Source organism: Drosophila rhopaloa, unplaced genomic scaffold (genome assembly GCF_018152115.1).
Source record: "Drosophila rhopaloa isolate 14029-0021.01 unplaced genomic scaffold, ASM1815211v1 contig_155, whole genome shotgun sequence".
Classification (NCBI taxonomy): Eukaryota; Metazoa; Arthropoda; class Insecta; order Diptera; family Drosophilidae; genus Drosophila; species Drosophila rhopaloa.
Window position 1 is genome coordinate 5,090,867 of NW_025335034.1, and position 12,577 is coordinate 5,103,443.

At 43.3% G+C, this 12,577-nt stretch overlaps 1 protein-coding gene across 3 annotated transcripts in view; it reads right to left on the reverse strand.

Moving 5' to 3' along the window:
• Positions 1-1,187: 1,187 nt before the first annotated feature.
• Positions 1,188-12,577, reverse strand: part of LOC108048765 (serine/threonine-protein kinase nak1) — a 48,067-nt gene continuing 36,677 nt past the window's right edge. Inside the window, exons 4-9 of one of the 3 annotated variants that reach the window (XM_044457218.1) lie at positions 6,318-6,516; positions 6,172-6,257; positions 5,775-6,027; positions 3,934-5,714; positions 3,575-3,623; positions 3,281-3,331 (exon numbers count right to left, since the gene is read on the reverse strand). In XM_044457218.1, the coding sequence (XP_044313153.1) occupies positions 3,602-3,623; positions 3,934-5,714; positions 5,775-6,027; positions 6,172-6,257; positions 6,318-6,516 (2,341 nt within the window). In that variant the 3' untranslated portion in view covers positions 3,281-3,331; positions 3,575-3,601. Of the gene's footprint in view, positions 3,332-3,574; positions 3,624-3,933; positions 5,715-5,774; positions 6,031-6,171; positions 6,258-6,317; positions 6,517-12,577 lie in introns of all 3 variants that reach the window. The other 2 variants (XM_044457216.1, XM_044457217.1) reach the window with 2 other exon arrangements.

Sequence of the window (12,577 nt, forward strand, 5' to 3'; positions counted from 1 at the left end):
GACTTTACCTTATTTTTTTGGGGTTTGGCGTTTAAACAAAGTTTAAAAGCATGGAGTATTACATTTAGCTTATAGGGACGATCTGGAAATTAATAGAAAAAAAAGTTTATTTACATAGGAACTGGTCAAATAAGTTCATTAACTTATGTTTCAAAACATCTTCAAAGTGGGCCTTTACAATTTCATGCGACTTTTTTAAAAACGGATTTCACGTTGTTTCGATTGATTTAAAATATGCTTTAACATTTCGAAACTTTTACTTTTTATTCAGAAGTACTTTAAACATTGGGACACTTAAATGTATTTTTAATATTAAACATTTATTCCAAAATTTTCTAAAGCTGCGAGCACTTATGTGTAATTCATGGTGTTTTTTAAATGTTATAATTGTTGCATCGTTTTCTTTATAATATAGAGTCTTGTAAAGACTACCCTCATTGTAGAGAGTATGTTTTCGATGATTTGTAGAAAAGTGACCCAAAATTGACCTTCTAGAGTCTATAACTATACCAAATTTATCATTTATCAGTGCTGACCGTCAAACTGAACCTGTGCGTAGGAGGCGCTCCCAAGCCTCACGACCGAAATCATACCCTCACATCTACCAGCGTTGCTAGCCTCAAGACTAAGATGTAAGATGTAAGATACGTATGTAAAAAATTATACCATTTTACACAGTTCCATTATCAATTAAAGTAAACATTTGTATGCATACTTTTAGGCTCAAGCTTAGTTTATGATCTTTCTCTGTTGTTACCACCCTGGTGAAAGTAATCCATAAAAATAAAAAATTAATCGGAAGTTTTTCTATATCGGTATCTTTATTATACGAGTACAATTCAGTTTTACAGTTTTACAAAATCATTTGTTTGCCTGACATGTTTTCGTTATTCGTCCTTGTTACTTGTAAAAACCGAAACTGATTTCGTTTTTATGTCTGGGATGGACTGCGATTTCAATGTTGATAATAATATATATAATACTTTTTCATGATCGACTCACGTTAGTAAGTGCTTTAAAATGTTAGATTGGCAACCGGAAATGAATTTTAAATTCATGATTCTATAATGTTTGGCTTTACTTAGAACCCATTAACAAGACGATGATTTGCAATGAGGTTGATGTGTTATACTCAAATGGACGACTTACATTTCTTAACAATCTTTGCTATAGTGCTGAATCGTATGTACACATATTGTATTTTATTTACAGCTGCCACGGAAGTCTCTTTTTTCTTTATTATTTTTTCTGTTGAACAGTGTCTAAGTTGGTAAAGTAAGATGCTTCAGTTGGGAGCCATTAATTTCAAATGAATTTTCGATAATCAAATTACGGATATATTTTCCTATCATTAGTATAATGGAAACTACTAGCCAATTGAAAAACGATGGCTCAGTCTTCGCCTTGCTTTTGCAATATGTGTAATAATTGAAGTATAATTGCAGCCGAATTGCATTAACCTTATATGTAAGTTCGATTATAGAGGACCCACAAACATTAAGCAAAACAATAAATCATGCCCCATAATATACTCTATGTAAAATCGAATTTTTAGCAAATCTGTAATATCGATCCGCTAGGTTTGATGTATACATTTGTATTTATTTGTAATGCAGATACCCACATCATTAAAACGTTAAAAAGTAAAACTAAAGTCCAATGTTTGATAAAGCCAATCAGAATTGGGCAATGATAAATGGTCTTGCTTCTCGAATTGATCCGGGATCATCTGTACAATTTTCGAGCGAAAATGGGCTTCAAGTCTTAAAACCTCAAGTTGATAAGTCTACATAGATATTTAACTTTGACCTTACTTGGTAATTAATCGCTACAGGTAAAAGTATGTATTGCAATATGCCATTTTATGTATATATGTAAGGGTGTATATTTGTATTGTATTTTAAACATAATCATTTTATACAGAGTTTAGACAAAATCAAATAAATAGCGCGATAAATTTAATAATATATGTAAATGTATTTATAAAGAACAGCTATGCCATTTCATAGGAGTTTATCAGCGACAGATTTAATTAATAAGAATAAATACTTTCCACGATTGGTTTCTGAATATTCGCTAATTTAGCATAACATATGTAGAAGTAAATTTGAAGGACTAGGAACCAGTACGACATATGATTATGTTTATGTATATGTATGTAAATGGTAAACGGTAATAAGATACAATTTTCAAACTAATATAAATGAAATGGTTTCTCTTAATGTAAAGGGCATGCTTAATTTTTAGTAGAACATTTTGGCTTATTTGACGATAAGGAAATAAATTATCAACTAAATTACACTTGTAGGCATCGAAAACTAACCAACTTTTGTGGGCAAACTAATTTGCGATTGTTTGTATTCTTATCAAGTGGTACTGCCAGGTATGAAGGAATCGGGTATAAGGGTAAAAATCTCACAGAATCTAACTAATTCCCAAGGTGACTGAACAAATAAGTTAATAAATATGAATCAGGTCTGGGTTTCCATAAAGAGATCCCGGATAGCCGCCCTGCTGCTACTTTTTTTTGTCGAATATTGGAAGCTTTGACTTGACCGCACCTTCGCACACCATCATCCTTTGCTGTGCCGGCTTCTTGTCGAGGTCAAAGCACAGAGCATCCGGATTCAGGTGGCGCTTGAAGTCCGAATAGCGACGCGACTCGTAGAGGTAGTTGGATCCCAGTGCCGAGGCAGCCACAGCAGCGGCCACCGTTCCGTTCCCATTGCGATGGTGCAGCGATGGTGGAGAAGAATCTTGCCGCTTTCGCTCAAAATACTCTACTATCTTGGCTATCTGGGCGGATCGCGTGCTGGGCAGGGCCGTGAAGGAGCGATCGTCCCAGAGCAGGGAATCGGATCCTGCCAAGCTGCTTATGTCATCGGAACTGTCCGTGTAGATGGACGAGGTGCGGTTCTTGCAGTACAGCAATTGGTTCGTCGCGAATGGACTGCGTTGGAGCAGCGTTTGAATCTCAGAGTCGAGGGCTAGTCGATTGATCAGGCCTGTCGTGGCCGCCATCTGTGAATCGCTCCCATTTCCGCTGAGCAATGCATGATGGCAGGTGTAACGTCGCTGGTGTGTGGGTCGCGACGCCACAATTTCGGCGTCCAAGTCATCCATAGAGTCCAGCGCTGTGGAAGATGAGGTATTCCCTCCGATCACAGCGGGATCATTGTCGATTAGCAAAACCGACGACGAGGTTGAAGATGTGTCGTTAAGCAAGTGGCTCTGCTGTTGTAGTTGGGCCGCAGCAGCGGCAGCAGTTACAGCGGCATTCGAAGTGGAGGTGGCGTAGTAGCAACAACGACACAGACTCGCAAGTTTATCGCTGAAAGATAAGATATACAATCAATAAGTGGTAATCAAGGATACAAGACCAAAACCTACTTAAACTAACAAAAACATTCGACAAACATTTTTATAGCTTTTTAATGTTTTATGACTCTTGGGATGATTATTGACTAATAAGATGATTTAACACAAATACCATGTCAAAACTTTTGATATTTTAGGAAATAAGTGACTTTTATGGTAGCGTGATTTCAAGGCTTTTAGCAAATAAGTCACTTACGGCGTTTGTGCAATTGGGGCTCGATATTTACACCGTGGCTGTGTTTAACCTGGGATAGGCCGAAATAATTACAACTTGTTTAACATTTTAAGATATCAGATTTCTATCATTATTATTTAAACTTCGTTTAGCTAACATTAAAAATCGAAAAACACATACATAATTGAATTTGACGTTCATATTTAAACGTTTATCAAGATTTTGATAAATACATCGATTTGGAAGATTCTTAACAATAATTCTTAGATATAACACTTTTCCTTGTTGATAATTAGTTGAAATATAACACTTTAAACAACAAAGTTTTTTGCTAATATGCTACGGAAGTATCACACAACTTTTGAGATCTATATACTCACTTGATTTCACTATCTGCGCTGACACATGCATCGATCATTAGCTGCGTCTTCAGCTTCTCGTAGCAACAGTTACTACTGTTGCCCCCGCCGCCGCAGCCAAACCCCAACGACCCAATCCCGTTTAGCTGTCGTCCAAAACTGTTGTTGGTTATCGCTGCATCCGACTCCTCATTGAAGCACGAAAAGAAGCCACTTTCGATGGAGTCCCGTCTTGTTAGGTTTGTTTTGAGGGGAAGCTGCTCACACGAGTTCTTAAGTTCGCTCAGATCGCAGGTGTTCTTCAGTTCGTCGAGCTCAAGATCGGTGCATGATGACACGGACGCCGGGGTCTCCGCCAGCCTGGCCGAACAGCTGGACATGGGAGCGGGCGAAGCCAAGGTCGTGGCAGCTGCACTGCAACTCGTTTGGTCTTTGGACTTCTTGGCGCTTTCAGTCAGATCCCCGCAGGAATTGGATGCACCCACTGAGGCAGTCAACGTTATTGTCGATGCGCTGGCCTTTAGTAGAGCTGTACTCTCGAATTCCCCGGTACTGGTACTTTTCATGCTGGTGCCATTGGGGCCACGAAAAAGTGGATGCGTGTACAAGGAATTCGCGCGGTATTTGCGAGCCGTTGGCACTGTGGCCGGACGCTCGGCGCTGTCGTCGCTGCTGGACTCTGCATCCGCACAGTTGCCACCGCCATCGGGATCCTCGCCTTCTGAAAAGCAATATTCGCAGTCATCCTCATCTGCTGGTAAGGCAGTTGGTGGTGGGGCAACTGGAGCAGCATTACTAATCCTCTGGGGCAGGCGCAGCTCGATGGCGCTGTACTTGCGCGTCATATGCGGCGACACCGGCAGACTCTTTGGTTCAGTGGGAGTCGCTGCCGTTACCTTTCCAGCTGGTGTTGCGGCTGCTGCTTCATCCGTACTCGCTCCTCCACCCTGAGCCACTGCCTTGCTCTGCATGGCGGCCAGCTCCTTGAAGAACGGCGCCAGCGTTTCGAAGCATGAGCTGAATAGATCTCCCACTCCAGCTGCATAGGTCTTTGGATTGGCGTCCAGGATCTTCTTTACGCCCCGCAGCTGCGCCAGCGCTTCGAAAGGATTCGGTTTAGAGCCGTTGTGATCCTTCTCAGATGTCGGCTTGTACTGTGGATCCTTCAGACACATTGTTTCGCCTACTTTGCGTAGGGTAAGAACCGCGGAAACAGGCTGGGGAAGTGGTGGTGGATCTGGAATAGCAGTGGCGGGCAACTGCACTGAAGTTAGCTGCCTGGGCGGCGTTGGAGAGTGGGTTGAGGAGCGCTGGCGCTGCATTTGATGACAACGCGCCTTGTCACTGGGCGATGTGTGCATGGGAAAGTGTATAATGTTCTCGCTCAGCGAGCGCCGGTGCAGGAGGATCTCGGCCTCCAACTTCTGAGTGGCACGTCGCACTCTGGACTTTAGTATGTGATCATCAAAGCCATTGCTTCCGGCGGACCCATTTGGTGTGCCCGGCAGTGCAGCCGAGGCAGACTTCTTACTCGGGAAACGGAACCCTTCTTCATCGACTTCTTTCAGATGACGCGGTGTTAAATTTCCAGCTGGTGCCGTACAAATAGTGGCCACAGTCGGGGCTGAAGTCCGGGGAGTTGAGGTTATATTCTCTGAATCACTTCCTCCTGGGGAGCAGTTGATCAGCTCCAGGGAACTAAGTGGACTCGCTCCTGCCGACGACTCGTGTTCGTACTTTTCCAGCAGCAGGGTCAACTTCTTGAGGGCATCGTGGAAAGTGGGGCGGCTCTTTGCGTCGTACTGTAAATAATAAAGCGGATTAAATACACATTCTTTGGCTGATGATAAACTAAGGCTTACTAGACAACAGTAAAAGGCCAGGCGTAGAAAGACGGGGGGTGTGTCCATGGGACACAGCTCAACAAATGCCAAATAGTCCAGGCCAAACGACGCAGTGCGCGGCATCATGTCCGGGTCGGCTTCAATACGGGCTATGATCTCGCACTGGATGATGCCGAAGGAGAAGACATCGCTCGTCTGGTCATACCATTGACCCTTCAGGCACTCCGGACTGACCCAATACGGTGAACCGACGGTCTCCAGGCGTGATTTTCTGCTGCAAGCAAGCCCATTTTGGATTAGTTTATTTATCTTTTTATGCCAATCTGATATAGAATTTAATAGGTGTTCATAAAATCTCTTCAAATACTCAAGTAACACTAAGCTGATATTTTAGTTTAGACCAGGGTACACTTACGATTTGACTGGTATCTTTGCGGCTAGACCAAAGTCACCCACGACGGCTTCATACTGATCGTTGGCCAGATTGCGAATAAGTACGTTCTGGAACGATAATCGGATTAGGACAGGAGCTCAATGGCTTTTCGGGCAGCAAGTACTCACCTTGCTCGTCAGATCTCTGTGGAAGATGCCCGCGTCATGGACGTAGGACATGCCGTGCGCAATACCCAGCGCCAGTCTTATCTTCTGCGTGGCGCTGAGCACCACCTCCTTGTTGGCCAGCAGCTGCTCCAGAGAGCCGCCATTGATGTACTCGGTCAGGGCGTGCAGTTGGCCCTCCTGCACGCAAACGCCCATAAAGCTGAAATGAAACAAGAAGGAACACAACCAGTCAGTTAAAGTTTGCCACTGCATTGCAACTATTCGGTGTGGCCCGAATAAGTTTCACTTTCAATCACACAACTTGACAGGCACTGCAACTCCCCAGACCCCAGATTTCTTATCGCCGGTCGACATGCAATCGGCCACCCCCCACTGATTGTTAGCATTGTTTCAGCCTTGATTCGCTGCAAAATGAAATTGTAATTCGAATCCCCCGATGCAGCAGGAGCACGCAATAAAAAGAGAAAGTTTTCCCTTGACTGGACATAGCTTCTTGGTGAGCATGAGAAGATGGAATGGAATCTCCTAGGATTAACAGAACAAAGGAACCACTTCCTAAGCACTCATCTCCGCTTCCTGTTCAGACAATGTCAATGACTCCTAAGCCTAAGGAGCTCAACAACTACTGAGACTCACTTCAGGAGGGAGGACAAGGTGAGGTCACCAGGCCCGGGAACCGGAACTGTAAGCTTATTAAGAAAATGGCAACGCATGCGTCAACCTCCTGCTAACTCCTTCCTCCAAACAAAGTGTGCAGTCAGGTAAAAAAGGTTAACTGCTGCCAGACAGGGCTGACAACGATGCTCGGAGGTGACAATGAACTTTTGTACAAGTACGAAACCATCTCAGGTTGCATCATCCAATAGATACCCTTTAGAAATGCTATATGTGGATTAACACAAGCGGTATTTTAAAAGGAGTAAATTTGGAAAATATATTTCATTTTTAACTGATAGTTTTAAACAAAACATATGATTTCGGTAAATCATGCTGAGATGCACTTATGGAAATATATACCGAAATATTCACAACCGATTGGCGCATGTGACTCAGGTCAGGTGTTCAATACGTACGCCATTTCGATAAGGGTTCGCTTCAAAATCGTCTTTTGTCAAATGGTCTAATCGGACGTAATGTTTATCTCTGCACATGCTTTATTTCGGCCAGCCCGTTCTCCGGCACCAGGTTAAAGCCATAACCCAAAGCGTTCGCCAAATTGCTTAGAACTCTACGTCGTGTGCCAGATAAGCTTTATCGTCCGTCATGCTATATGCTTAAATGTATACTGTATAAGCGGACAAGGAAACTGAAGTGGCGTTCGTAAAGTTTGATTTAGGTTTGTGTGCCCGATTGGGTCATTAATTTTCACTTACTATAAAAATTAATTTCACTAGGTTAACCGCAGACCATCAAATCCTTAATAAATTTCGCAAACGGTGTGCCGGGCGGAAATAATTGCTTCATGCACGCAACCTGTCACCCCATCCACCCCAAAACAGACACTTTTCTGTCAGGCTGTCAATAAGGCTATGGAACAGGGTCTCCTGGGTGCGAGTGGGCGCGTGATGTCAGGACAATCAAATGTTACGGCCACCCCTAGCACCACATTATGACCCAGGGGTCTCAACGCATTAACATACGAGTTGTAAAGGGGTTGTCTGGCTTAAACAACCAGTTGCATCGCTTTTCAGCGGCGTTTACTGACTTGCGTGATATGCGGCATTAGGAATCACAGCAGCCTGATAGAACCATCAGCGCCCTTCGGGGGACCTTTATTGAAATCACTCGGGTCACTGGCTTTCCGGCAATCAAACCTGGACATAAAGTACAGGTAAGAGGAATACAGTGAAACGTATTCAACAATAACTACCCTTTTTATAAGGAAATTGCAAACGAGACAACGAATTTATAAATAGCATTTTGGGTCAGAAAATTATTGTTTTTTCATTCGCTGATTTAATTCATTAAATAAAATAAAAGCAGTAACAAAGCGTCAATTAAAAAATATGAGAATGTAAAACAAAACAGCCAGTAAAAGCTAAATAGAGAACTGGATAATTAGCTTTGAAAACTATCTATAAGATTTCCCAAATTTTGACTAGAATCGAATCCATGAAGATTTGACTGTATTTATGTACACAAAACGTTATTACGCTGCATAAAAAAATGAATATGTCTTGGGCAAGAGGGCATGACCCTTTTGAGATTCTTGATAGATGCCACGCCAGTGTGTGGCAGACACATGTCAGCCCTTCAGACAGACAGCCCAAGGGCTCGGCTCAGCGCGGATATGAAATGAAGTTATCACAAAGGCGAGACTGCTCGATCCCAGGTGTTGAAGGCAGGGGATTCGAGGCCCGAGGGTTTTGTCTGCCGCACATCCTCTCTACAGAGTGGCACACCTCTTTCCTCCTTCGCAACTCGTGACCGTGGGTGCAAGCCGCACTTCCATTTGCATGACCAGCGCAGGGATTTACGGTTCTAATTCAATTTATTTCCCTGCGTGATACACGATTAGCGCCTCGAGTGAGTACCCCTGCCCTGCCCTTTTGCTGCCCATTAGCGGCTTACATTAAGAGGATTTGCCCGCCGTTAACACCTTTAATGTGCCTTTTAAGCCGCTCTCAACTCAACATGGCTTTGAAGAAGAGCTCTGTTGACAGAAAGGATTTAATTTGGTTACGAGTCGCATCAGTACTTAATTGAAAAGTACAGAGATCAGCCGATCCAAGAAAAGAAAACACCAAAAAAAGGTTTTGCCGAAAAGCCTGTCGACAATGTTCGATTGCACGAAGAGTGCTTTGTTAATTGGGCAATTCATTTATATCGCATTCATCAGCCAGGGTGCAAATTTGTTATTTTCGGAACGAGAAAAATTAATCATTAAAAGCAAAAACAAAGCCTTTTGCAGTGGGCGTTGCCAGACATTGGGAAGCGAGTTCGTCGACATCAAATTGGCTGGAAATGTAAATCAGTAGCCGGCCAAAAGAGGAGGCAGGCTGCAGATCTCGACAAAGGTGTCTCTAGCCATCCTCTAGCCGCTTTGCAGCAGGAAATGAATATACGTCGAGTGCCTAGGCTTTTGCCCACTTCAAGACCTGTAGCTGAAGAAGATGATGCCGAGAGCAGGAAGCGAGAACTACTCAAGCGGCTATAAACCTCTGAAACTGCCAAAGAAGCATTGTTCTGGTAGCGTTTAGATTTTCAATTTGTTTTTTTTTTCACTCGCCGGTTTTTCTCTTTTTTTGCCAGTTTCCCTGCAGTCAAGAGATGTGATTGTGTTAAATTGAAATGTGCTGCTTTGCTGGGTGTTACAATATTTGTTACAAGCATTACACCGTTTTCCCGGGAAACGTTGTTCGGTCGGCAGTCGGCAGCCGGCATTTCTCTTGCAAGTCGCAATGAAAACCATAAATTGACACGTTTGCACGTTTCTCTCTGGAGACTCTGCCAATTGGTTTCCCAGACTTTTCGCAGACGGAGCCGCAGTCCAACTAAAGCCGCTAACTGCCGCTGGCCAGCTTGGTTATTAGATAGGCTAATAAAATGCAAAATCCCGCTTGGAATTCTTTCACTCGTGTATTGCAACAGCGGCGGCATTTTTACGTTGGCAAATCGAATTGGAGCATTAAGGCATTTTGCGCTTAATTGAAAATTATTACCACAACATCAACAGCAGCAGCAACAGAAATTGCCACTGCAACAACAGCAGTACAGCAGCAGCAAAAACGGCACGATCGGGGGTTAAAAGGTTGACACAAAGTAAACAAAAATTGGCTTTTAGGCAAACAGCAAATAACCCAGGCCCAATACCAAGTTACAAATGAGACGGTGGCAGTAGAGCAGCCGGGGGCGTGGCAATGGGCGTTATAAATGGTCCTAAACGCTTAAACGCTGCCAACTGCAATTACCATTCGGCATTTACGACTGGCGGAGTAACAACAGTATTTCGAAATGAAATGATTGAATTTGGTTTTCAATTAGAAAAATATGCAAAACGTGATGCGAAAATTATGCAGATTGCAGCTGCAGCAGCAAAGTCCAGTGTAAGGCAGCAGCAGCAACAGCAGCAATGGCAACAGCAACAGTTGCTGCTACTTCCTCTTCTTGTTTTTACTGCTGACCGATTTTCAAGCCGCTGCAGCCCAAAAAGAAAGCTCATGTATGGGTGTTGCATAAATCTGAATATCTAATGCTCGCTTTTTGTTGTGCAAAATTGATTGAAGTGTATTGAAATTGATTGAAAGTTGATGACATAATTTCGTACGAAACGCAGGCCAGAGACAAAAGACAATGGCCAAACGTAAATTGGAAGTGAATGTTGGCAGCCGGGCCAAAAGACGCCAGCCGTTGGGTGAGAGATGTTTTATGGGACATCGCCAGCCTGACACGTTTACTTACCATTTTATGGCTATATTTTTTTATGCGGAAGTTGACAATTACAATTGCGATTTATGCAGACAAATATGAGAAGATTTATCGCTGGGAGATAAACTAAATTCAGCGAACACAGTAGTGAGTAATTGCTGTCAAGAAACTTGTTACAACATGGCAGCAGCACGCAACTAAAAAACGGGCTGGAATGCAAGGCAGCTCATTAAATTCCAATCTGTATCTGCATGTGTCTCCGAAACATTGTGTATAGTCAGATACATATTACTCACGCTTTCTTTCGGGTACATCAATCCGACTGCTCTTCTTTTTTATATTTTTACATGTGTTAGCACTTGCAGAGGCACAACACAATGTAATAATACTGTGGGTTCAATGACTTGCAATTGCGTCGCACTGCCTCGTGTGCTGTAGATGTTATTGTGGCTGAGACATAAAGCATTACCAAAATAAACAAAAATCAGCATTACATAGCCCAGTTTTGGGTCAGTGAGTTTAGTTCAGCTTGGTATTGCCAAAAACGGCGAACCCCCCGCGAATTCACAGATTAGCTTTCGATAATTGTTGATTTTATAGATTCATAATTTCGTGTTTGCTGTAAACACACACTGCTGGTCTAAATATATCCCACACACCAATGGTCCATAAATAGACGCTCGGAAGCAAGTGCAAACGAAAATCCGTGATGCAAATACTACAGATATTGACGTCAATGCAATTGACGATCGAATTCAGATCGAACAACCTGATCTCGGGCGTCTAAAAACAAGCTGCCTAATGAAATTGCGCGCGACAGTTTACCAGGCCATGTTGATCATCAATCAGAAATTAACCCAATTTAGCTTTCTTGAACTGGCTGCAATGGCAACGATCCGATCTGATCCGTGCCACACGGCAGCAGCAGAGCCAGAGGCAGAGAGCAGCTTCAATTACAGGCTATCGACAATTGACAATCCACAATCGACGAGCAAACATGAAAAGCTGAACTGATAAAAGTGCGGTGCAAGTAGTCAACCAGTCTGGCAGTCATGTATCCATTAAGCAATAAAAAGAAATGTTTATATGGCCGCAATCATGACACGCTCTCTTTCGGCCTCTTGTTGCTGATGTTGCTGCTGCTGCAGCAGGTGTTGCTATTGCAACTTGTCAAAGTCTGGTAACTGTACAAACTACCACAGGCTAGAAATTAAGGACTCAATTTGGCTAGACACTAAATCCCCCATTATACGCTTAATTATATATGCGCGGATTTAAGTTTTTGCTGATTTCATTCAAGCTGCCGGGCGAATGAATGGCCAATTTAACCCATCTTGCACAATAAAATTCTCATTAAATTGTCAACAATTTCTGCTCGTTCTCGGCAATCTTTTCATTAGCCTGACAATGTGCCACTGGGCGCCCGTTCATTTCAAGGCCAGCCATCTCAGTTTATTGGCAAGCATTTCATTTCATAAAAGGGGACAGAAATGAGCCGCCAACGCTCGGCGACACACAAATCAAGCCAAGACAAATAATGGCCGAGAGACAACAATGTGCAGTGGCCCCTCGAAAAATGGAGGCTTGTGGCAAACACATCGCATCCACTACACTCATATGTGTAGGAATTCCCCGCCACAGACGACCTTCATGTGGCGACGGGACTCGACTCATCGCCAGATGAGTGGCTCGATCGACTAGCTATCGACGCATTCAATTAAGTGCAATCTGACCTTAGTGGAATCTCTTGCAACGCCAACGTCGGGTTTATCAATAGCTACGGATTGTCCAAGTCTTACGAAATCGGGGTCAAAGCTGAACTGCAGCTCATGCGGAAGCGTGAGAGCTCGGTGGTCCAACGTTTGACACCTCAGCTGTGGAGTCATTAACCC